The sequence below is a fragment of the Carcharhinus amblyrhynchos genome, chromosome 21, assembly GCF_965287045.1.
Source record: "Carcharhinus amblyrhynchos chromosome 21, sCarAmb.v2.hapA, whole genome shotgun sequence".
NCBI classification, from domain to species: domain Eukaryota; kingdom Metazoa; phylum Chordata; class Chondrichthyes; order Carcharhiniformes; family Carcharhinidae; genus Carcharhinus; species Carcharhinus amblyrhynchos.
Genome location: NC_137344.1, coordinates 13,723,556 through 13,750,918, shown reverse-complemented (window position 1 = coordinate 13,750,918; position 27,363 = coordinate 13,723,556). Strand labels below are relative to the sequence as shown.

General features: G+C 39.4%; 1 protein-coding gene across 2 annotated transcripts in view; it reads left to right on the top strand.

The window, feature by feature from the left end:
* The window catches only part of cyth1b (cytohesin 1b), a 250,764-nt gene that overhangs the window by 46,640 nt on the left and 176,761 nt on the right, over positions 1 to 27,363 (top strand). The window contains exon 1 of one of the 2 annotated variants that reach the window (XM_080209511.1): positions 9,691 to 9,942. The exons of the other annotated variant lie outside the window; for it this stretch is intronic. Coding sequence (XP_080065637.1) covers positions 9,870 to 9,942 — 73 coding nt within the window. The 5' untranslated portion in view covers positions 9,691 to 9,869. Of the gene's footprint in view, positions 1 to 9,690; positions 9,943 to 27,363 lie in introns of those variants that run through there. 2 annotated transcript variants of the gene reach the window in all.

The following is a 27,363-nucleotide window of genomic DNA, read 5'->3' as shown; positions in this document are numbered from 1 at the left end:
TTGGTGTTTTGAATTGAATATGACTCTTCACTGAAGAAATCATATCCGACTCTGTGTTAACTGTTTTTCACTCCACAGCTGCCTGACCTATTTCAAACACTGTTTTTATTTCAGCCTTTAAAGTCTTTGCAATATTTTGCTTTTATTTTAGCCTACTTCAGAAGTCTGGCCCTTCAGTCAAGATCCAAGTTCTGGGCACTTGAGCTAGTTTGTGATTTTACTCTCTGAGGAGGTGGCACTTTCTGACCCAGGTTAAGGGAACAGGGTGTCAAAATTTGCTGGGGATTCACCAGCTGAAGGTCCATCCTCTACTCTCCAAACTACCCATGGTGCATTCTCTGAGCCAGTACTTGCTGCCGACAGATTGATTAACTATATCTGTGCGCAAGTCTGTTTTTGCGTTGTCAGCTGTTACATGTTTTTTTTGCCGCCATGTGCTACAAAACACAGTTTCATTGATCTGTATGTAACAAAATGTCTTCAACCTGTTTCGAAGTGAGCTTGCTGCACATTTTTCATTGTAGGCCTGGTCACAGCAATTGGAACTGATGATTGAATTGACTGAAGGCTACAAGATGTGAGCAGGCAGGACAATCTGCTGAATGCAAGGAAACGATTTCTTCAGCCCTGTGAATATTGACAATGGCAGGTGCAGCAAAGTAAAATGATTGCATCTCTTTCTATTTTAATAGCACCTGCAGAACATTTGACACCACCTTCTACCATTTAATTAAATTAAAATCTGTGGCTTTATTAAATGTAAGCTCATTATAGCAATTGCTTGACTTGAAATATGAAATCAATGCCAGAATAATGATGAGTTTAAGAAATCTATGCATGCCTATTTACCATCACCTAACAACAGAACAGTAAAATGTAGTCTGTGTTTCTGTTTCATAGCAACACATTTCAGTCCTTCCTTTTGAGGCTCAGCTACACAACATTGTACCTTGAAGCTGTGAAATTTCTGTAAAAGTGAACATCTCTTCTGAAATATCGCAAGAAAGACATCTGTTGTTTATTGAACCTATTTAATTATATGTTCAATTCCTCTGATTTTTGAATTATCCACTGACATGTAATCTTCAAGCTTATTTACATGTTGGTAGATGTTCATTGGCACAGTGGTTAGCACTGCTGCCTCACAGTGCCAAGTATCAGTGTTCAATTCCTGGCTTGGGTCGCTGTCTGTGTGGAGTTTGCACATTTTTCCCGTCTGCGCGTGTTTCCTCCTGGTGCTCCGGTTTCCTCCCACAGTCTGAAAGAAGTGCTGACATTGGCCATACTAAATTCTCGGTGTAAGAACATAAGAACATAAGAAATAGGAGCAGGAGTAGGCCATCTAGCCCCTCAAGCCTGCCCCGCCATTCAATAAGATCATGGCTGATCTGTCGTGGTTCAGTTCCACATTCCCGCCCTCTCCCCATAACCCTTAATCCCCTCGCCTATCAAAAACCTATCAACCCGCGCCTTAAAAATATTTAGCGAGGTAGCCTCCATCACTTCAACAGGCAGAGAATTCCAGAGATTCACCACCCTTTGAGTGAAGAAGTCCCTCCTCAACTCCGTTCTAAACCTCCCCCCCCCTTTATCCTGAGGCTGTGCCCTCTAGTCCTAATTTGTACCCAAATAGGCGCCTATGGGATTTTCACAGTAACTTCATTGCAGCGTTAATGTAAACCTACTTGTGACACTAATAAATAAACTTTATTATTGTGGTGTACATACAGTGGTGGTCCAGCTGTTGAGTACATTTATTTTAATATCAATTTTTAAAATGTTGGTGAGAGACCAATTCCACCTTGGGACACTTTCTCCCTCATCTACACATGCAAAAGCATCCTGCTGCTGCTGCTTGAGCATTTTCTATTGGTCCTCCTGTTTTGAGAACCTGTCCAGGGTGGTGAGCCTACATCCTGCTCTTTAATTAGCTAATTCCAAGAAATTGTTGATGAATGACTGTTCTCCACATAGCGCTGGCTTCTGACAATCTGCTTCTGGCATCCTGAATCCCACTTGAAATGTTTTGCCCTGATCATAAATGACTTAAAACATATGTAGAATCAATTACAGTTGTCAGTTACTTTGCAAATTTTAAAAGATGCACCAAGAAAGATTTTAAAATATGCTTATTAGAGTCCTTGTACCCAAATTCATTTTTGGAGCCTTCTCTTAGGTCTACAGACAAGCACAAATAACAAATTTCCAATAGTGATTGGATTGCCCTAGGGCTGTGGTCAGTTTGTGGGAGAGGCAGGCTTCTTGTGCCATGTCTTTAAAACCAATGTAAAAAAATCACCCAAGCTCAATTGGCACTTAGAGTGATTTGTGCTTAAAATTCAGCGAACTTTGGCACAAACTGTGGAGATATTGGCTCAATTCTGCTGGGATGTAATCAAAGCAAAAGGAGTGGAAACTTTACCCCGATGTTTAATTTTTTCTTACTGCTACTGAAATAGCGCACAGGTTAAATGTAATCTGAGGTGGTGGTACAATGGTATTTTTCACTTGACTCGTAATCCAAAGACCCAGGGTGATGATCTGGAGATCAAGGTTTAAATCCCACCACGGCAGACAGTGAAATCTGAAGTCAGTAAAGATCTGGAATTAAAAGTTTAATGATGACCATAAGACCATCTGGTTCGTTAATGCCCTTTTGGGGAAGCAAATCTGCCCTTCTTACCTATTCTGGTCTACATGTGAGTCCAGATTCATGGCAATATGGTTGACTCTTAAATACCCTCTGAAATGACCTAGCAAGTCATTGTTGAGGGACAGTTAGAGTGGGTTTGTAAATGCTGGCCCAGCAGTGATACCCTCATTCACTGAATAAAAACAAACTCTTGAAAAGGGAGCACTTTCAAGGTATATCTTATTTGAATTCTACCTAATCTAGTTGAACATTTGTGGATGATTGGGTAAATTCAGTTATTTTGATTTGGAATTACATTAATTTGCAGTCTGAGAGGCAATTGATACCTTGGTTTTCCAGCAAGCTTGATATGGACAATTGAAATACTAATCAAAAAGCTGCCAATCTGAAATAAAAACAAAATGCTGGAAATACTCAGTATACTATGGCTGCATCTATGATCAGAGAAACAGTTACTGTTCAGGTCTGTGACTTTTTATCAGAACAGGGCAAAGCTAACAATATACACTGGAATTCTACTGCCCTGCCTGCTATGGAATCGAAATGGGTGAGGGGTGGACAATGGAAATGTTGGTTGACAGTGGATTTTGAACAAGGGGGGTGGTGGTGCAAGGACAAAAGGAAGATCTGTTATAGAGTGAAAAACAGGAGAGCTTGAATGACTTGAGAGTTGGCCTTTCAGCAGCAAGGAAATGGTAATGGGGCAAGAAAAGTTACAAAAGGTATGCCGAGAGCAAGCGTGATGCTGAAAGAAAGGGACAGAACAAGCAAAGGAAACAAAATGCAGCAGAGATTATGGCCCGAGATTTTTGAAATTGGGTGTTGAGTCCAGGAGGCTGTAAAGTGTCTCAGTGAAGGATGAGGTCCTGTTCCTCAAGCGTGCATTGAATTTCAATGAAACAGTGTAGTTGGCGGAGGACAGAAATGTCCCAGTTTTGATAATAGGTCATAGGTCACAGACCTGAAATGTTAACTCTGTTTCTCTCTACTGATTCTGCCGTAACCTGCAAAGTAGTTCCAGCATTTTCTGTTTTCATTACAATTTAAATAGTTTTTTTTTAAACCCCAGCTATGTAGTCCACTGTTTATCAGTGGATGTTAATATGGAACAAAATGTTGTCACCTTTTATAAATTGCTAAATTAACACAGATGAAAGTGACAATTACATTTATTTAAATAGCCTTTTCTAATGTGACATCCATTATGATAGCTTATTGTATTGTATGATTATCATTATAGGGGAAGGAACAAATCATTGAACAGCATTTTGTGATTCTGGCTAGTGTGACTAATCATATTGTTTTTAACCTCTGAAGACATTGTTCTAATTAAAGAACACTAAGTAGTACACAAAATGAATCGCACTGGATGAGAATCTTCTGTAACCCTTTTTGTGCTATTACATATAAAATTAAGAAAGCCAGCATGGATTTATTGAGTGAATTATGTTTGACTAACATACTGGAGTTTTTCTGAAGAGGTGATGAAGATGGTGGATGAAGGTAATACTGTCGATGTGGCGTACGTGGAATTCCAAAAGGCATTTGATGCAATGTTGCATAAGAGTTGGGTAAAGTTGAAGCTTATGGAATAAAGGAGAGAGGAGGAATGAGGATACAAAATTAGCTGAGTGACAGAAAATATAATGGTTAATGAATGATTTTCAGATTGGAGGAAGGTTTGTAGTGCAATTCCTCCAGGGACTGGTGTTTGAATATTTGCTCTTCCTGTTGTATATCCATAACCTTGGTATACAGAGCACAAGTTCAAGACTTAGAATCTCTACAGTGCTGAAGCAGGCTCATTGAGTCTGCACCAACTCTTCGAAATAACATTTTACCAGGCCCAGCTGCGGGCCCTAACTCTGTATCCCCATTTCCCATGGCTAATCCACCTAACTTCTCATCTTTGGATATTACAGGGTAATATAGCATGGCCAATCCACCTAAACTGCATGTTTTTCTGCTGTGGAAGGAGGCTAGAGTACCCGGAGGAAACACACATAGACATGGGAAGAATGTGCAAACTCCTCACAGTCACCCAATGCTGGAATTGAACCCACGTCCCTGGTGCTGAGAGACAACAGTGCTAACCACTATGCTAGCATGCTGCCCTTGTGGATTATACCAAATTAGGAAGCATTGTCAATTCTGTGGAGGATAATTTTGAATAGGATAAAACACGCTGGTGGAATGGACAACAAGTGGCAGATGTAGCTCAACGCAGAGAAGTGCAAGGTGAATCATTTGGTAGAAAGAACCTGGAGAGACAATATAAAACAAAGGATGCAAATTCTAAAGGAGTGCAGGAGCAGAGGGACCTTAGTATACACCCCATAAGTCATTGAAGGTAACAAGACCATTGAGAGAATACAGTCCTTGAGTATTGCACCCAATTCTGGGCACTGCACTTTTCAAAAGTTGTGAAGGCATTAGGAATGGTGCAGAAAAGATTCACTAGAACTGTTCCAGAGATGAGGAGCTAGACACGGAAAAATTGTTCCCACTGGAAAGATTGAGAATGAGGGGGCACGGATTTAAGATGTTTGGCAAAAGATGCAGTGGAGACCTAAGGAGAAATGTTTTCATGCAATGAGTGGTTAAGGTCTTGTGTGTTTCAGGCATTTGAGAGGAAATTAGGTTACTATCTAAAAAGGAAGAATGAGCAGGGTTATGGGAGAATGGCACTAGGTGATTTGCTCATTCGAAAAGACGCAATGGGCTGAATAGAAGTAGAAGTTGGAGATGATTTTCCTTTTGAAGCATTCTCTCTGTTACTTAACATCGCAGGCTGCTGCTTCTCTCGGAATGGAAGACCTCTGGTTGACTCTCCAAGAGCCCCCTTAATTTGATGGACTCTGGACTCTGTCTTTTATGGCAATTAAGCTTTGCCTCCATCAAAATCCCAATGAATGCCTGCTTAACTGCTCGGAAGAAGAGGGGTGAAGGGAAAACATGTTGCTGTTACATGACATGCCATTGTTGCCAATAAATCCCAAGTTATAGATGATCTCTTAGTTATCGCAAACAGTGAAACTACAAGTGTCCTTTCAATAATGTATTCTATTTATCACATGTTTTCAATGAAAATAATAACTTTAGTAACTTTATGTAAGTATCAAGAGAATTGAATAAGGCAGTGAGATAGTGAAATATTTTAACATCAAAATTAGAGTAGTGCAAGTTCCCAGTTCTTTAGTTACAGATAAAAGACAATTGGACAGTGACAAATGAGTGGATGTAAATTATCAGATAAAACCACCTTCATTAATGTTAATTTATACTACATTGATATGAGACCATCAGTACCAGCATGGCTGTTGTGCATCACACTTGTTCAGTTGAGTTGTGTTCTGAAGTGTAGAGGGTATTTACTTCGCATTTTACTTGTATTACGACTTGTCTGGGAATCCTTAACATCAAAATTTGAGTGGAAAATCTTTCCTGACCCTGGTCCGGATGCCTTAAATCTATCAATACTGTCTGTGATATGGTTTGTGTGTTTGCGCAAGCAGTTTTTGGCAGTTTAAATAACATACTGCAAGTTACACAATTATCTATTTTAGGCATTTGTGATAATTGTAATGATTGGTGACAATCAGGTTAACAACAACTCTCAAACTATGCACAGAGTGTGTCAATATGTGTCTTCTCCATTCAGGCCCAGGATCGGTTCTGATTGGAAAAGCCCATGCTTAGCCCCGGGATTCGTGTGCTCCAATTCCATTGGTCACATTGCCCATTAAAGGGGCTCACTGCTACAGTATTAGACAAAACCTAGCACCAGAAACAACTCTGATTGGAGTGAACTCTAACTTAATTTTTTTTACTTGCTTACCTGTATAATAAATGTAAAACGTTTAATATGTAAACCTGTCTACAACAATTTGTTAAATTGTTGCATGCTAAGTACAGCAAAATAACATGCTAAAAAAATGATTTGGTGGATGTGCAATCATTTTAATTTTTTTTTCATATAACTTTATTTTCACACAATATGTCCTGCAGTGAGAATTAATGAGTTGTAATAAAACAATCACTTCTATATATTTGATTTTGTTCTTTGTTTTGAAGAAGTAGAAATTCCAACTGATCCAATAAAAAGTCTTTATTTAATTTTCCTATTTGACATGTTCTAGGCGAATAACATAATATTCATGTATGTAATACATTTTACTGTCTTTTTAGTAGCTACGTTTGACCAAAAGTAAATGTTGCACTGATTGAATTATAAAGCTTGCCATATTTGGTAACAAAAGTCTTATCTCACCAATCTTTCAGGATAAAGATTTGAAATTTGTACATGGGGGATACCACTAAAAGGAAACCCTCTTCAGAAAATGAAAGTGTATATTGCGATTTTAACAGTTCAAAGGAGATAAAGTTGATCCTGTATTTGGGATTTTGTCAGTAACTTCATTGCTGTGTTAATGTAAGCCTACTTGTGACACTAATAAAATAAGTACTTAAAACATTAATCCTATCTATATGTTCACTTTGAACCAAAATCATAAATATAATCTTTGAAGAAAAGTTTGAGCTTCGTCACACCATAATGAAATAACTTGCAGCTGCCCCAGTTCAGGTTGTCCAATAGCAACAAAGGATATATATCTTTTCTAAGAGCTCTAATAGTCTGTGTACAATTTAAGAATTAGGCTTTTGGCAGTGAATCTGTTTTGGAAATTCTTCAAGTTCTTTTATTTTTAGGACTTATTAAATGTCTCTTTTAATAAAAGAGCTCTGATGGGATTTTCTCTTTCCTCAGTTTTATAGCTGGAAGGCCAAGTTGTTGATTATAGAGCAGAAGAAAGTCTTGCATGACAAATCAAGAGGGCTTCTTTTCTTAAACTAGTATGAAATACATTGCAACTAAATACTAAAATGATTGGTACACAATCATTCCACTCTGTGAGGAATTAAGAAACCTGTATAATTTTCTGAAGAAACTCTATATTCACTGGGGAAATTGTACTTTTTAAGAAATCACAGCTACAAAGAGCGTCATGGGTGGTATCAAAATAAAATCTCCTGCAATGAAAGTCTAGAATGAAACTTAACGCTTTGCATCTTTAATTTTTCAGACTTCGTTGTTTTTGATTGTGTCTCTGCATTTTCTAATAGCTCAGAGTGTTGAACCCACCACTTTTTTGGTCTCACTATCTTCAACTGACTGGCAAGTCTATACCTGGATGCCCTATAGTTGTTCTGGATTGGTTGTGGAGCCACACATAAATTATTTTTATGAACACTGACATGTTCAGGTCCTAACTGGTGCTGTAATTCTAGCTCCATGTTTATCAATTGTACAGATGTTGTGATCCAACCAACTCATGTTAATTTATGTGCACTCTTTTAAATTAATTAATTTTTGAATTTTAATACAACTGCAGCAGTCTTAATTTGCTGGAATTATCATTGGCCCTAAAATTCCTTTTCTACCCTGGTTTCTGTTGTGCTTTTTTTTATTTCCGAAACAGCCATACTGTTTTCCTTGATCCAATATGTTAGCAGAAAATTTACTGTTATTGTTCCACCAGTGCCACTTAAAATTTTTAAAAAGAAAAAAAGTGTGGCATAAGGCTGACCTTCAATTTGCTTCCTAACCTCTAAGACATTTATCAGGGAATTGGAACTTGCCATGTAGTTGGGGTATGGAATGGCATCCTATTACTCTGTGGCATAGTATGTTAGTACATCAGCCTGCTGTGCAGTGATATCATCTTAAAAACAATTTACGATAAATATTCTATTTTATGTGGGTTTGTGTTTCTTTTCATTTAAATGAGTAGATCTATTTTGTGAAGCTGTCTTGTTTCTGAAGGAAAATATGTTTAGAGTAGGATGTATTTAACTCTGGTGTTCCTGTGGTCCTGCAACAGCATATTAAGTGTTAACCTTGAAAGCAGCCAGATAGTCAGCTGATGCCATTGAGGTTATGGGGTTGGACTTTGAAGACTCAGTCATGCAATGTGTCACCCCTGCCTTTCATGGAGTGCAAAGGAGCAGAACTGTAGCTTTATCAGCAATTCTTTACCAAACTGAGATTGGAATCTTGGGAAAGAAGCTTTATGGCAATCATTAAACCATGACTATTTCCTACTTTCCGACTATTGTGCAGAATATTGGACAAATTAGTAAATCTAATTGTGCAATTTTTTTTAATTTTAGAAGATTTTTGCAAAATTGGAGCTGTAAGTGAGGAAAGAATAAAATGGCTTAATCTATTTTTAAAGGAAGTTACATTTGTAAAGCAAACCTTTAGTGCTAACAAGATGTAAATATATCTTATCAAAACTTCTATACTTAGCCTGTCACATTGCAGTAGAAATATGCAGACTTCTGAAATTCATTATGAATATCTGAAGGGCATATTTCTTATGGCTGTGTATAACTGGTCAGTGGCTTAAAACATTTTACAAAAAAATCCTCTGAAGGTAGAGTATTTTGTAATGTGGCATAAATTGGCAGTACTGTGGTCAGGACAACATTTATTTTACCATAACAGGAATCTTGGAATCACATTGGGAAGAATCTTTTCATTCTTTTGAAGGAACTTTTTGTTGTAATCACTTTTTAAGTTGGTCGTTTTGTAATACCAGCTCATAATTCCTGTCAGTTTTCCAAAAAGAACCCTTTTTCAGAACATTGATGGTAAATTTTTGCAGTATGTTCATTTTATGTAATGGAACTGTGAGTTGCTAAGCAACAATGAACACTTGATACTAAAGAGGTTTCACAGGTGAATGTAGAATCCTCATCAGAGCTCAAGAAAATTTAATGGAATGCAGCTTGAAGAGGAGCTGGTGGGAGGTGGGACTGGAGGTGAAAGTAATTCATAATTATTTGTCTTTATTTTCTTAATTACAGCTTAGATTGTGTTTCTGTATGTGTGTACCTGATTGGCTGAATGAAGACTGTGAGGCAGGTTGTCAGGGAGTGACGTTGTAATACTTGGCAATTTGGAAATATTTAAGCCTTTCCTGGATGTGTGGCCAGTGAAATTTGATTACTGACAGTCTGCTGCAGTCTTGCATCAAGAGACTGTCATATGGTTTCTCTCTATAGATAGTGTTTCCCCATTTGGGAGAGAACTTCAAGACTCTGACCGCCAGTGAGATTAAATGATCTTGTGAAGCCTGTGTAGAGGGAAGACTATATCCACTGAAATAAATGTATTTTGTAGCTTTTGGATTATAAAACATTGAACCGAGTGATGGGGACTGTTAGTGAGCTCTGTGCATCTAGCTTCCAAGCTTTCCTGTGTCCAAGTGTAAATGTAAAACCAGGTATGTTTGAACAAGATTTGAAGCTGAAAAGTAGCCTTTTGCCGGTACTGAGAACCAGCACTTTAAGTCGTGTTGCTTAAAAGTGAATTAAAAAACAGAAACCAACCAATTAAAATGGTTATAACATAATTCTGTATGAAATATGTTTAACTGTTACCCTGAACTGTCATTGTGGCATTATTGTTTAGTCCTTAAAAATGTATCTCCTATTACTGTATCTTCCAAAGTATTGTACTTCGTGCATGTATGTTACAATAACCAAGAAAATGGACTAGGAGTGAGTGATATTTGCTATTAAAGAGTATTTCCACTTGTCTTTAAAATTGTTGGAAGAGAGAACATTTAAAAAATAAATACAAGTATGTGGTTGTATTTACTCTGAAATTCTGCAACTTTTAAAAGCCCTCAGCTTTTCTGGTGACTCTGAAATGCTATTCCAGTGGTGATTCTGTTGATATTTGTTTCTATATACTTGTCTGGAGTTTTGAGCAATGAAACATCTGGCAATCTGCTGGAGATGTATAAGTATTTGTTATTTTTCAATAAAATTTATTTCCTGTATCAGCTTGCTAACTTTAATTTTTTCCCTTGGACTGTAATAGAATTATGATATTTAGAAATATTGCTCTTACCTGCATATTCATTGTGTTGTGCAGAAGAATGCTGAAGTGGTGTTGATTGGTTTTAATGAAATAAGTGGTTTGTTAATTTGAATTTCATTGTCTAATATTCACTGTAGTAGGGAAAATATATTGTATTAGGTTTGGTTTGATTATTAAAACAGCTGAGTTTTGCAGTAAAAATTCTGTGGCTAATAGTCATTATATGTTTCATTTGTCAAAATACACAAGATTTGGGTGAGTTTGTTGATCCTGCAATATGTGCTTTATTGCCAGCTAATAGATTTCATGGCAGTTTTTAAAGCAGTTAAGATGCAATTGATTGCCTCTTGAAGAATGATAGTTCATTTCAACAGGATTCCACAGAATGGTTACAGCATAGAAAGAAATCATTCGGCTCTGTACGTCCAAGCCAGCTCACTGGAAGAGCAACTTAGCTAGCCCCCACTCTCCCACCCTTTGCCTGCAGCTCTGCAAATCTTTACACCTCATGTAATCATCTATTTCTCATTTGAAAACCATAATTGCATTTGCCTCCACTCTGAAAGGATGAAATTTGTAGGACAATGAGAAAAAGAGCACAGGGAGTGGGAATATTTGGATAATTTGAAACAGCAGACATGATGGACCAAATGGCCGCCTTCTTAGAAGCTTGGATGCTTCTAAGAAATTAATTTGCTCTATTCTCCATTCCCTTCTCCCAATTGCAGTAAAAAGAATAGTTCAGAAGATACTTAACTGGCTATACTTTTAATGTTAATGTTAATACCATGTATTCCACGAAGAAAAAATAGCATTGCAAATATAGAAAGCACCTTTTATTGAAACTTGTACATTATAATTATTAGAAGAATACTGCTGAAAATTGTACTACTCTGGAATAATGGTTGATGAAAACATAATACAGTGACAGCACTGTATTATAACCTGTCAGCATTCTTTCCAGTCTCGATCTTTCCGAGTATGATGTTATTCTGTCATTTAGTAGATTGCTCATTTGGACCACGAACAAATTCAAATATTAATTTGGGAAAATAGAACTGTTGGGGATTGTTGCCTCCTGCCAGTAAACCCAAATCCTATGTGTAAAATGCATGCCCTCTATTAAAGTCTGCAGTGTGTGTTAGTACTAGCAGTGAAATAGACATCAGTCAGCTGATTAAAGCATGAAGTGTTCACAACAGAATGCTTCAATTAGCTCAAGGATTCTGTTCTGAAATGTAGCCTGAATATTCAGACATTGCAGTCATTGAAATTGTCATGTATGCAGAGATGTTGTGAACATATGCCCCATTATTTCTGGAATTAAATATAATTTTTGGGTTTTTGAAAAAGCTGGGAGGTGGGGGATGGTGTCATGTCTCATTCCACAGCTAATTTCATTAAATGATTTAAATAAACTATTCACTTTAATGGTTTAATCCATGATTATATACAAAGTAGATTAGAAACTTTACATGTCCCAGCTGAAATCCCTTCCCAAATAAGAACATCTCATGATATTAACTGAGACCTGCACAATACCTTCATATTCTTAGCAAATCCCAACTGAATAAAGATTGCACCAAGCAGGAATGATAACTATTAAAGGCTAAATTCAGGTTACAGCATCAATCAGTGAAAGAGAAACGGAAGGTTTTATAGTTTCTTTGAGACTCCTTCTTGAATTTAAAGTATTGGAGTTTGATGTTCTTATGTTCTTATGAACTGTTGGGTTGTGGTTTGCTGGTTTTTTTTGTATGTTCTGTGTTTTTTTTTTGTTTTGTAGTCTGTGTAAATTATGGCTCAACCTTTCTCTGCCATTATCGCTTCAGAGTGTAATTTTAAGGATTTCTCCTCTGTAAAGTATAATAAACGCCGTTGGCAATGACATTAGTTATTCACTGAGCTTGATGGGTCTTGCTGTTTGTAAAACACCACACTCCTCTCCAGCCCCTTGTTAAAAAAGCATTACATTTTTATTCAACTGTTTAAAAAAAAAAGTTTTCAAAATTAATATCAAATCTTTGAAAGCTTTTAGTATTCTTGCCCAGTTGGCTGTCTTGGCTCAACCTTCAGTAGCCTTCAAATTTGAGCTGATCAAATTATTGATGGTATGAAGGACATTGTTTTATATGTTAACTTCAACTTCTTTCAATCAAGCTGAAAGTCCTGCTTCTTGATGCTTTTATCTCCTTCCATTCTGATTTAGAATCTATAGTGCAATCCTGACAAATCCCTGCATCACATTCCCAGGTCTATTTACTCTTTGACCTGGGCCGCTACATAGGCATGATGTGCATATGCCGGCGTTGGACTGGGGTAAACACAGTTAAAAAGTCTGACAACACCAGGTTTTAGTACAACCGATTTATTTGATAGTAAACTCACTAGCTTTCAAGAAGATTCCCACTTCAATCCCCTCGAAAGCTGGTGAGTTTACTATCAAATAAATCGGTGGGACTAAAACCTGGTGTTGTCAGACTTTTTACTGCCGCTACGTAGGGCCAGGCAGTGTTTCGCAGTTCCTCAAATTCTACCTTCTACTTCACTGGTTTTTGCTCATGATGGTCCCATTGCCTAGTTCCTCCGTAGTACTCCAGCACCCATGTGTTTTCAGCCTTGAACCACTTTCTTACTCAGAACCCCAAAATTCAACTGTCAAGCTCCACATTGATTGCTCCCCATCCTGTAATTATTTCTGTTATTTCATGGGGCATGGGCATTGCTGGCTAGGCCAGCATTTATTGTCTATTCCTTATTGCCCTTGAGAAGTCATTTATGCACTTTCCCTGCCGTAAGTGTTGTTAGAGCTCGGCCACCCTCAGACCAGTAAAGGCCAGACTACATTCTTCGCAAGTTTCTGGATTTTCTTTGCTCCCACACTGCATTCATCACCATTTGTTTCTGCATCCAGATTTCTCTCTGTTTCATTGTGAGCCTTCAATCCTTCTCTCTATCTGATTCTCCAACCCCAGCCGTAAACTTCCTCCTGGACTGAAGCTCCCCCAGCTTCTGTACCAACCACCCATTTTGAGTATATTTTTGACTTGTGTTCTTATGTCCTTTGACAGTTTCCTGAACCTCCCATTTGGTACATTTTGCTTCTCACTTTGCTAAACTGAAGTATCACGTGGACACAAAATTTCTCGTGCACTATTTACAGAAGAGTAGGGGGCTCAGCTGTTCTGGTCAATATTTATGCTTTAACCAGTAGCATTGGAAGACATTGTGTAGTTTGTTTTAATTTCTATTTGTGAGTCTTTACTGTGTGTAAGTTGACTGGAATAGTTCTTTATATTATAAGCAGCGACTAGACTTAAAAGTATTTAATTGAATATGAAGTGGTCTGAGATTCCTCAGATTTTCAAAGGCATTTTAAAATTTATGTAATTGTGCTGCTTGAAATGATTTGGTGCAAGACATGACATTGAAATCTATTTTAGCTTCCTTGGCTTGTTCAGAACTACATATCATAATTTGAAACATCAGGTCAGAAATTCATGCCAGAAACATTGAGAATGTCACTGAATTTTATAGTGTAATTGATTGATCACATCACCTTGAAATTGGGTAAAGTGTTATGGTAGGAAAGGTTTTTTGATTAGAAAGATAAATTTCCCTTCCAGACTACTTTGTTCTTAATCCTTGCGTTGTCTTCGATCACTTAGCTCCCTTGTCTGGTATATGTCCAGTTTATCTTCCAGTTCTTTCTTGGTGGTGATTAGTGAACAACTCATTGGGAAGTGGCTAATAGTGGCTTAGGTTGTATGCAAGCACATATCCTTTTTGTACATTTCTGTTATGGCAGAGCGGTGTTTGGTAATTCCTATTCCTATTCCTGGAGCAGGTTGTCTTGCAAGTTTCTCTGAAGCGAGGCTTATCAATTTATTTCATGTGTGATTATTTTATCGCATCTGACTTCTTGAAAAATTCAGATTTTTGTTTTGAATTAATGTTGTTTAAAAACATTTGGGGTGGATCTATCATCTTGATGTAGGGATTTATTACTTGGGACAGTTTGGCTGTAAGGAATGCTGTCTACTTGTATCGCTTTCTAGAGTGGACTACAGATTTTTCCCAATTAACTTCTATTTTGATGCTGGCTAGTTGTGTTAATTGTTTCCATCTCACTTATGACCCTCAAAAAAACATCCATTTTGTGCTGCTTTTTCAGCCCATGTCCTCATAATTTAGACAAACGTGCAATAAATGTTTAAATGTAAATTATTTGTTTATGGACAAGCATTTCCAATTTTAAAAGTTAAAAGCAAAATTAGACAGACTGCTTTTAAGTGGAGATTCCATCCTGAGGATTCAGTTGAATGCATGGAAATTAGGGTGTGTGGAGGCAACAAGATGATAGAAGATTACTGCATTATAAAGCACTCCATTCAGTACTCATGACTCACTTGTGATTTGCCCAGTAATGCATTCATAACTTCCTTTATTTGTATTTCTGAATAACCTCGCCTGCACATCAAGCAATTATTTGTACAACTATGCAATGAAAGCATTTCTGAAACCAGCCATAATTCAGTTCCGCAAGGAGCTGTCTGCAGTGAGATTTTGAACATTTATATATTTGTGTATGTCTTGGGAACAGAAAATTATATTGCAACAGAGGTGAATCTGCATTAATGAGCATTATATCTGCTGTAATTGATTATATTTCAATTACAGTACAATAATAATTCTGATCTGCATTAAAAATAATAAGTGCTGTGTCCGCAGTTGTAACTTTAAAACAGACCAATTTTAATTGTGTAGTGATGGAAATCTTGTTGGATCAAATGGCTGTTGCTACTTCAACTTAAATAATAAATTTGCACCAATGGACCCTGCCTTTATTTAGCTAATAAATTGTGGGTATGAGGTTCAGTTTCTCCACCTTCCTGTTGGGAGTGTGACAGGTGATGCATTAGCTCTCAAAGAGAGAGTGGGAAATATGGTCTCAAAATGTGAACAACACAGATCAGTCACAAGATCCAATCTAACCAGTATGTTCACACTTGTTCTGCACTAGATGTGCACCATCTGCTGTGTTAGTTTCAGTTTCTCTGTAGATGCCCAGGGTTGCTGGAAGAATAGTGGAAAATCATCAATTATGTTTTTTTTAAAAGGTGTGAGATTTATTTAGGAAATTGGTCAGCCCCAAAACCCAACGTGCTATTTGATAACTCAACACTATTATGCTACTTAACACAACCGCACAGCGCCCCCCCCCCCTGCCAATTCCCCCCTGTCAGCATTCCACAGAGACCATTCTCTCTGGGACACTGTGATCACTCCTCCATCACACTTCAACTTCACCGCCTGCTCATGGTGCTTTCCCACGCAATCATAAAAGGTGCAGTACCTGCTCCTTTATCTCTCTGCTCACCATCCCTGGTCCTAAGCACCTCTTTCAGATGAAGCAGCTTTTCACATGCACCTACTTCAATCTGGTCTATTGCATTCGCTGCTCCCAGTGCAGTCTGCGTTATATTGGAGAGACCAGACGCAGACTGGGTGACTGTTTGCTGAACACTTTCGGTCTGTCCGCAAGCAAGATCCACAGCTTCCTGTCACTTGCCACTTCAACGCACCACCCTGCTCTCCTGCCTAGATGTCCATCCTTGTTCTTTGCAATGTTCAAGTGAACCCCAACCCAAACCGGAGAACAGCACTTCACCTTTCAATTTGACGCTTTGCAGCCTTCTGGACTGAACATTGAGTTCAACAACTTCTGAGCATGAACTCTCCACTTCACTTTCACCTCATTTCCACTTATTTCATTTCATTCTGTTTCTTTTCATCTCATTCATCTATTTTATTATCCTTCTTTCCCACTTTCATTTTTCCATTCCTCCATTCCTGCTCTCCTTCTTGCCATGCCTTAACCAATCTGTTTCTTTGTTCTGCCATTCACACATTCTGATCACTTAATGGATACTTTTAACAGCTTTCTCAGCCACCTTCAATGTCATTTACATTCCTTTTGTCCCATTCCATCCTCATAGTATAAATCTTAATTTTCTTAGCTCTTCGCTCTGACGAAGGGTCATCCAGGCTTGAAACGTTGGCTCTATTCTCTCTCCACAGATGCTGTCAGACTTGCTGAGATTTACTCGCATTTTCTGTTTTTGTTCCGGATTCCAGCATCCGCAATAGCTTGCTTTTATTTTGTGTGTGATGCTATTTGATAAACTCACTCATCAATTTGTGCTGCTAATGGGCACCACAGATGCTTCAGCAGTGATAAGGGCTCATACATTCCGTATAGGTTAGTTGCTGGTTTGTCCTTTCAGACTGCTGGATGTTTGATTAATTTTCCATCTGGGTACTATTTTAAGATAATGTCACAGTGAACGCAAGTAATGTTGTATGTGCCATGGAAACACAAAGTTGTTAGCCTATCTCCTGAAGGTGTTCTCACACTGCTTAGCTTTATTGACCTTGGGGAGTTAATTAAGTTTTGAATTATTGATTATTTAAATGATAGGAAGACTGAACACATTGTCTTCTGTCCACACTCCAAACTCTATTCCATAACTGTGGTTCAATTCCTCTCCTTGGCAACTCTATGATTAAACCTATAAATTCACAACCTTGATCTCACATTTGATTCCAAGGTGAGCTTCTGAACTCATACTTGTGCCATGACTAAGACTGCCCATTTTCACCTCCATAACTTAATCACTGACTGACATAGTTCATCTTCAGATGGAAACCTCATTCCTGCCATTGTTACCTTGAGATGGAGCTATCCCAATGCACTACTGGCTGCTCTCCCATAATCTATCCTCCTTAAACTTGATTTCATTGTAAACTCTGCTACCTGTGTCTTCATTCACAACAAGTCCCATTCCCTTGTCATCTCTGTGCCTACTGACCCACATTGCCTTCTGATAAAGTAACATCTAAATTTTAAAATTCTCATCCTTGTTTACAAATCCTCTGTGGCTTCAGCTTTCCCCACACTCTTCTCCAGCCCTGCAACCCTTAGAAATCTGCATTCATCTAATTCTGGCCTCTTGAACGTCCCTGATAATTACTCTGTCACTGATGGTTGTGCCTTCAGTTGTCTGGGCTCCTATAAAATAAAAGCTGTAATGCAAAAACATAGATCAGTAATGATATCCAATCACATGCCATTAGAGCTCTGAGAGTCCCTGTACAGAGTTGTATGTAGTTCATAAAAGTTGCTGCATGTCTTGTTTCCAGTGGTCTCTGTTAAACACATCCAGCAACTGTTTCTGAAGATACTTCATGATTCCTGAGGATACTGCTGGTATGAGAATGTGAAAGCCAATCAAAAGAAAGCAATGGGGGAACTATTGTGGCAAAGAATGCAAGGAAAAGTGGCATTGGAATCCCAAGTTAGTTTATTAAAGAATATCATTGAACCAGCATTGCCTCTACCTGACTCATTTGGTCATGTGGAAGGCCACAATCCAGCAGCATCTGGCAAAAACTGCTGTTGTAGATTCAATTCATTTCAGGTTTAGCACAGAACTCTGATAAAGAACAGGTCAATACCGTCCTCTATTCCATTAGCAGCAGCGTATGTGATATCTTAATAAGACAGGGTGTTATTGTGGCACACGGCAGCAACGATCTATGAAGAGGTTTATTAAGATCCTAATTCATGTCAGTCTTCAAAGAAACATAATTATAGACTGGCGAGGTTTAACAACAGAAAGAAGTCTCACAACACCAGTTTAAAGTCCAACAGTTTTATTTGTAGCAAATGCCACAAGCTTTCGGAACACGCTGTTCCTTCGTCAGGTGGGTAGGTGAGGTTTAACAAGTGTACTCAGTAACCCAAAAACTACATTGATTTTCTTTTCATTTATGACCTGTATCATTTGGCTGCTAGTTACAAGTATGGGGCCCTTAAGAATGAACTCATTGAAGATGACAGGTATCCTGCTTGATGAAGCCCTGTCTCATTTTTGCAGTCCAGAGGAGCATAAACATTATTCAAGGCAGTTCAATTAGCCTGAACTATAGGAACACAACAGTTTTTAACTTGGGGTGATAAATAATTTTTGTGGAGTCAGACAACTGATCAGTTTGTGAGCAAAAGTGCATCCAATAAAGAGCAAACACAGAAGAAGGAGGGAGCGTTTGTTGTTGCCATTATCTCGTGCTCCCGTGGTGGCACAAAAATGTCCCAAAGATGTAAAGATCGTCCTGCCAAAGATGCAGAATGTCATTCCTGCAGAAGACTGGGTCATTGTAAAGATAAATGTCTCAACAGAAATTCTGCTTTCCAAACATTAAATGAAGACCAATCTGATTAAGCAGGAAGTAAAAGATGCAGGAGAGTCTTTCTTGGGTGAAATTTCCAAATCCAAGCGCACTTTTTGGACTGTTGAGGTTGATCAGTGGCCATAAAACCAAATTTAAGTTGGATGCAGGATTACGAGTATCTGTCATTCCTGATGCAGTATACTGGCTGAAGCCTGAGTTTCTCAAACCATTTACTGTTGAACTCCATGGTCTTTGGAATCCCACTGAAGGTACAAGGGCAGATGACCATCAGAAACGTTTGATGGAACAAAAGAAAACTTGCCAGCAGGGTACATTATTCGTAACTAAGATTGCTCTTTGCAGCTTCTTTATTCACCAGTTGCAGTGAAACCCAATTTGACCAGAATAGTTAAAATTAGTCTTCAAAGAGACAGTTCCACACCTGCAGCTGCAAGTCTGAAAATTGTGTAACTCTGAGGGGAGGTTGAATAAAGAAAGAAACCAGATCAGCATTAAACACGGTGACTTGGCAGGAGTATAAATTCTAGAAATTGCACTACTTGTTGAAGAGAAATTGGATGAGAATGCTAACCAAGATACTATTGATGATTATGACCAGAGCATTATTGATGAATGTGGCCAGGATGCCAATCCACCTAATTATTCTGGTAAGGACACCAAATACATAGAATCGCCAGAAATAGAAGCCCTGACATTGGCTAGTGAGACAACTGCAGAGCACAAAGCCGACTCTGTAAACCCTGATATCCAGGCTGAAGAAAAGAGACTGAAAGTGCTGATTTATCAACTACTGATTGCACGCGTTTCAGAAGTGCGTCGAAGAGTAACTTATCCAAATCTAGAAGAAGCAGCAGAGCACAACTTAACCTATTAAAATAATGTATAGCAACAGAACCCGAGGTGACATTCAGTTCTATTCCAGATGATTGCTGAAGCGTTTGAAATGCCAATACCTAGGGAATAGCAAACTCGCACTGACAGGAAAGCAGAAAGTGCACATGCCAAACAACCACAAGCCAACAAGACAAATCCCCACAGTATCAACAAAGTCACATCAAGTCCACTTGAGAATAATCTTTATTCTTCTGCTTGTCCATTAGATTTATTCTTGAATGTGGCATTGAGATTACAGAACACTTCATTCTGGCTCTAGGAATCACTGAAGCAGCAGATATTTTTGCCAGGCTACAAAATTGCTGGATCAGAAGATTGCAGACCCACTACCACTGTACAAACCTTAACAGAAGCGGACCAGGGAGCAGCCAGCAGCGCCTACTAAAGGAGGAGATGGTGCTATTGTGGTCATGATGCTAATAATCCACAGCCCAGTCTAATGCTCAAGGGACATGCATTTGACTCCCACTATGGCAGCTTGTGGAATTGAAATTTGATTAATAAATCTGGAATTAGAAGTTAGTCTCAGTAATGGTGACCATGAAACAATTGTTATTTGTAAAAACCCATCTAGTTCAGTATGTCCTTTTTTAGGAATGAAATCTGCCATCCTTATCTGGCCTGGCCAACATGTAACTCCAGGCCCATAACAATGTGGGCTCTTACCAGCCCTTCAAAATGCCTTAGCAAGCTACTCAGTTCATAGGAAATTAACAATGGCAAGGCCAGCAATTGTTACCATCGATGCAACATCCCAAAAAGAAAATTAAAAAAAAGAACAACAGGTCATCACCCTTATACCAAAAACAATAATCCAAGTCTACTGATTTAAATGTGATCCAGGAAAAATAAGATTATAGAGTTGATCTTACCAAAAACATTCCAAGTCCTGGACAGATGGGAAAAAGGGAGAGTTTCAGATGCGTTTTTTGGGTGAGTTCAAAGCTGCAGTCTTATGCACTCAATGCACGAAAAAAACAGCAGAAACAGTTTCTGGCCTCGGTGGGGCTTAAGTCAGCTGAACGCTGGCTGAGAGCAATAAGAGGGTTCATTACATATGTGAAGGTCTTCAGTAGCAGAGACCTGGCACTCGCCCCTGCTACTCTCAACCCGCCTCCATTGTTAACCACAGCAATCCCCCACCCTTCTCCCCGCCCCCAAGCTATTACAGGGGTCCACGGCCTATCATGATCCCATCCAGCCAGATTGTTTTATCCCCTCTCCCCCTCCCCTACTTAACCCGATCGCCTGCCCAACTTCTTCTGTGATCACCTGGCCAACCCCTCCCCACCTGCGATCAGCTGCCTGACCATCTGCCCCTCTTTCCCCTCCCTCCTTGGCCAGCCTTGATCACCCTCCTCCCTCTCCCCACCAATCTCATTGCAGAGTAGCAGCAGGACCCCTCCCTCTCCATACCGACTGCAACTGACCCCCAGTAGGCCCTGTCCCTTTGGCACTGCCGGTGGATGGTTCCAGGCTGGCACTGCCCAAAGGTCAATCCCCATGCCACCAACCTCAGGGCCTCATTGGCCCCCGGTACTACTGGCAAGGCCAACACGACTGATCCACATTGCTGGGGACAAGCTGTGGTTTTCGTCAGAGAAAGCCTTTCCCAGCGAGGCCACAGAGGCAAGTGAGCCCAGATGATAGCAGCCTGGCTTATTTAAATCCATGTAAAATAAGTTTAAATATATTTAAATAATTTATTCAGCCTCCCACTGGAAATGGGTGTGAGGCTGACCTCGCTAGATATCAGGTGCAGTATAATCACAAGAGGTGAGAAATCGGGAGCAAACCTGATTTCTCAGCTCACGCGTGATTTTACTGGCTCACCTCACTCATTGGCCTGCAGGGCTTAATGTTCAGGTCATCCCCTATAAGTCCTACACATGCTTTGAGAGTTGGAACATAGTTGGAGATTGATACCACCAGTTGAACAGACTGTGAAGAGGGGGAAGGGGATGGGGGTGGAGTGGGAGAAGTAGGATATGTAAATATTCAGTAAGTGGAATGAAAGATTTCGGGGAGATGCAGTATAAAGGGCTAATGGCTATTCAGCTAATGGTTGACATACATTGTGTCAACTCATATGTTGTAGAAATCAGAAATACTTCTGGAAGGAGCCTCATGCATACCTATGCCTGAACATTGTTGCATGTAGTTAAATCTTTGAAACTTCCTAGAAGCCATGTTTCTAATAATCACTCCTAGGGACTGTTTCTGATGATACTTCAGCCTCAAGTTTTGGCATACCCTCCCTAAACATTTCTGTCCCTCTAATTTGCTTTCCTCTTTTAAGACATTTTATCCCTTTGATCTTTTGTCCTGATATGATTTTACCTGGTTCTGTGCCATATATTGTTTTGTAATGTTCCTGTTTTATAATGCTTTTGTGCAAATACCTTTTTATTATTTTAAAGGCACTATGTAAATAGTGTTGTTGTGCTGGATTGCTGCCTTGGAGCCTAAATGGCTGGAGTCAATTTGGAACTGTACATTGAGTGGAGTACCTGGAATGCAAGTGCTAATTTCTCTTGTAAGTTTTTTCTGAGGGGGAGAAATATCATGACAGATGCACTTAAGTGTGCACTTGTCCCAGAAATAAAATGATGCTGTTGCCAGCGTAAACTGTCAACAGTTGTAATGCACAAAAATGTCTTTGACACTTTCAACGCATTTTCCAAGAGGTGAGAAGAAGGAATCAAAATTAGAATATCTTGAACCAAGGTCCTCTTCGAATTTGTGTAATGCAGTTGTCTCTGAGCTGACAGTTGCAGTTTTATGGTAAAGATAGAATAATGGATAATACATTCTATTTAAGTGTTTCATGGCGATTTCCTAGCTTGGGTGGAGTTGGGTGGAGACCTTGTACTTGCAGAAAAGAAGCTGTTTGTGGTTAGTGAGGTCTTGGCTCTTTCAATCTGTTGCATATTATTACATTGCGATGTAAAGTTGCACCAAATGTGCATGTTCAAATTTGAGAAACCCGAGGTTAACTCTATATTGGCCCTAAAATGTTCCAGAAATAGGGGTTAATTCAAATTGGGGACCTTTGGTCTAAATGTCATATTTGGGGATGTATTATAAGTGTTACCTGGAGCTAAATGCTGAATGAATTTTACAGCAGTTCAATCGAAATTTCCTTTTGAATATGGAAATTGTTTGGGTGCATTTTCAATTTGGGATCATTGAGAATTTACATTCTTTGCTCCCAAATGATTTTGGTGCTTGGTTCCTGTATTTAATTTTCCAGAAAATTAATAACATAATTCTGCTTATTTTTGGTGCCCATTTACTCTCTTCAAAACAAGATGTTAGAGTAAACAAGCACCTCTCATTTGGAAATAGTGGAATAAATGAGGGCTGGAGCAGAATTCTGCTAGGGATGAAGATGATGGAAATGTTAAATTTGAGGCATTAAGGAACTCAGTCAGGTTGGTCAGTAGTGCTGGGGCTAATGGATGTGAAGAACCTGATGCAGGACAGGACGTAGACAGCATGATTTTGGATGAAGTGATGTTTGCACAGGGTGGAGAACGGGAACCCATCCAGGAGAGCATTGGGTTGGTTAGCTGAAGTGATAAAATCATGAAAGATACTTTCAGCCGGAGGTGGGTTGAAATCAGGTGAGTGATATAACAAATATAGAAGTAGGCCATCTTTGTGATGGAAAATGCATGTGTCAGCATTTTGAGGCTGAATAGGATGCCTAGAAGAATCTTATTCAACTTGATAAAGTGGCCATGGAGAGAGAACCTGTGCAAATGTGAAGATTTATGGTAGGGCCAAAGATGATTGCTTTGCGAAGAACAGTCATGTGGGTGTGGTCCAAAATTGCCAAGGTCCATGAACCATTAAACCACTATAAATTATGGGCTGGAATTCTCCGACTTCATCCAGGGTTGGGATTTTCCGGTACTGCTGCAGAGAATGGAGTTTTGACCAAGCACCGAATTTTCTGTTCTCGCTGGCAGCAGTAGCAGGCTGAGCAAGATCAGAGAATCCTGGTCATTGTCTTTAGGGAGTAAGAAGTTAAGTAAGACATAGAACATAGAACACTACAGCACAAACAGGCTCTTCGGCCCACAAGTTGCGCCGATCATATCCATACCTACCAGGCCTATCTATAACTCTCAATCCCATTAAATCCCATGTAACATCCCATAATTCCTTTGCAGTATAGGGATCAGGCTATCTGTCATGGAATATAATTATTGCATCTCGCTTGCTGCATCGCATCTTTACCCCAGGATATGAAGCTGAGAGTGAAGCAAGCTGAAAATGCAGAAGACTCAATGTTAGACTTTTCACAAGTGTCCCTAAATGGTATAATATGGTTGAGTTTCAGTTACATAAGCACCATTATAAGTAGTTTATTTTTAAAATGAGGTTCTGTATGTGCAGTGCTGTTTTCCACATCCTGCATGAGTTTCCTGTTGATGCAACAGGTGCATGCTGCTCATACCTTTATGAAAAAGAAATGTGCATAGGCACTGAGCTTTATGATGCTCTTAGTAATCTGTGGGGACCATTTGATCTAATTACAGTGGCCTAGATTTTGTAGTATGAATGTGGTGAAGCTATTAGTACTCAACATTATTAAGTTTTATTAGAGAGCAACTTGGGATGAAGTTAAACACAAATCAAGGCACTGCTGTCCAAGTTGCTTTGCATCTCACTGAGAAATTTTGCATGGAAGTACGGGGAATGTGTGAAGTTGTGGTACTTTATATACCCATTAAATGCACTGGATTGCCCATTCAAATGTAAGTGAATTTCTGTTGCTTTGGTGTTTTAATTACTGCTGTACAACCTCTCTGGCATTGAAAATTTAGTATTTATATCTGTGAAGTGTCATTTTTTAAGATTTTAATTGTTGGATGTTTCCCAATATTAAATTTAAAAAAAAAATACTTTGACTAATGAGCTACACAGTTGGCTTGCACTGTTCCAGATCTTTTGTAAAGAATAGAAAATAGAAGCAAGAGTAGACCATTCAGCTCTTTGAGTCTGCTCTGCCATTCATTATGATCGTAGCAAATTGTCAAATAAAATATCCTGATTTCCCCCTTCTCCCCATATCCTTTGATCCCTTTAGAAACATAGAAAACATCGAAGATAGAAGGAGGAGGAGGCCATTTGACCCTTCAAGCCTGCTCTGCCATTTATTACAATCATGGCTGATCATCCAACTCAATAGCCTAATCCTGTTTTTTTTTTCTCCCCATAACCTTTGACCCCATTTCACCCCAAGTCTATATACAGCTGCCTCTTGAATACATTCAGTCTTTTGGCATCAACTACTTCTTGTGGCAATAAATTCCACTGACTCACCACCTTTTGGGGAAAGAAATGTCTCCTCACCTTTGTTCTAAATGGTCTACCCTGAATCCTCAGACTGTGTCTGCTGGTTCTGGACTTCCCTACCATCGGGAGTATCCTCCCTGCATCTACTCTGTCTAGTCCTATTAGAATTGTATAGGTCTCTATGAGATCCAACCTCATTCATCTGAACTCCAGTGAAAACAATCCTAACCTTGTCAATCTCTCCTCATACACCAGTCCCGCCATCCCTGGAATCAGCCTGGTAAACTTTAGCTGCACTCCCTTGAGAGCAAGAACATCCTTCCTCAGAAAAAGAGACCAAAACTGCACACAATACTCTAGGTGTGGCCTCACCAAGGTCCTGGATAATTGCAACAACACATCCCTGCACCTGCACTCAAAACCTCTCGCAATGAAGGCCAACATGTCATTTGCTTTCTTTATTGCCTGCTGCACCTGCATGCTTGCCTTTAGTGACTGGTGCACAAGGATACCCAGGTCTCACTGCAGACTCTCCTCTCCCAATATACAGCCATTCAGGTAGTAATCTGCCGCCTTGTTTTTGCTTCCAAAGTGAATAACCTCAAATTTATCCAAATTATACTGCATGTGTCATTGATTTGCCCACTCACCCAACTTGTCCAGATTATTCTGAAGGATCTCTGCATCCTTGTCACAGTTCACCCTCCCACCCAACTTGGTATCATCTGCAAACTTTGAGATGTTACATTTTGTTCCCTCATCCAAGTTATTAATATATATTGTGAATAACTGAGGTACCAGCACTGATCCCTGTGGCACCGCACTAATTACTGCCTGCCAATTTGAAAAACACCCATTAATTCCTACTGTTTGTTTCCTCTCAGCCAACCAGTTTTCTAACCCTCTCAAAACACTACCCCCAATCCCATGTGTTTTAATCTTGCATGATAATCTTTTGTGCAGGACTTTGTCAAAAACTTTCTGAAAGTCTAAATATACCACATCTACTGGTTCCCCCTTGTCAATTCTATTAGTTACATTTTCAAAGAATTCCAGCAGATTTGTCAAGCATGATTTCCTCTTTTTAAACCCATGCTGACTGTCTGTCTGATCCTGCCACTGCTTTCTAAATGCTCTACACTTTCTTTCCCTCTTTCTTTCTATCTTTCTTTCTTTCTCTCTCTCTTTCTCTTTCTTTTTCTCTCTCGTGTTCTCGCTCTCGTGTTCTCGCTCTCGTGTTCTCGCTCTCGTGTTCTCGCTCTCGCTCTCTCGCTCTCGTTTTCTCGCTCTCTCGCTCTCGTTTTCTCTCTCTCTGGCTCTCGTTTTCTCTCTCTCTGGCTCTCGTTTTCTCTCTCTCTGGCTCTCGTTTTCTCTCTCTCTGGCTCTCGTTTTCTCTCTCTCTGGCTCTCGTTTTCTCTCTCTCTCGCTCTCGTTTTCTCTCTCTCTCGCTCTCGTTTTCTCTCTCTCTCGCTCTCGTTTTCTCTCTCTCTTTTTTCTCTCTCGCGCTCTTTTTCTCTCGCGCTCTTTTTCTCTCGCGCTCTTTTTCTCTCGCGCTCTTTTTCTCTCGCGCTCTTTTTCTCTCGCGCTCTTTTTCTCTCGCGCTCTTTTTCTCTCGCGCTCTTTTTCTCTCGCGCTCTTTTTCTCTCGCGCTCTTTTTCTCTCGCGCTCTTTTTCTCTCTCTGTGTATTTAAGGAAGAGCCACTTCCTTAAATACACTGGGATGTAGATTATCAGGGATTTATTCACCTTCATTCCCATCAATTTTCCCAGCACCATTTGTCTACTAATATTGCTCTCCTTCAGTTGTTAGCTCTCGCTACATCTTGCATTCTTCAACATTTCTGGCATTTGATTTGTGTCCTCTTTTGTGAAGATGGAACAAAAGTATGTATTCAGTAGCTCAGCCATCTTTGCCCCCTATTACACATTGAATACAGGAGTTGGAACATCTTGTTGAAGTTGTACAAGACATTGGTAAGCCACACTTGGAATACCGTGTGCAATTCTGGTCACCCTATTTTAGAAAGAGTGCAGAAAAGATTTACTAGGATGCTATCGGGACTTGATGGATTGAGTTGTAAGAAGACTGGGAACAAAGAACAGAGAAATTTACAGCACAGGAACAGGCCCCTTTGGCCCTCCAAGCCTGCACCGACTATGCTGCCCAACTTAAGTAAAACCCCCTACCCTTCTGGGGACCATATCCTTCTATTCCCGTTCTATTCATGTGCTTGTCAAACGCCGCTTAAAAGTCATTACCGTATCCGCTTCCATTACCTTCCCCAGCAACGAGTTCTAGGTATCCACTACTGTCTGTGTAAAAAATCTGCCTCAAACATCTCCTTTAAACTTTGCCCCTCGC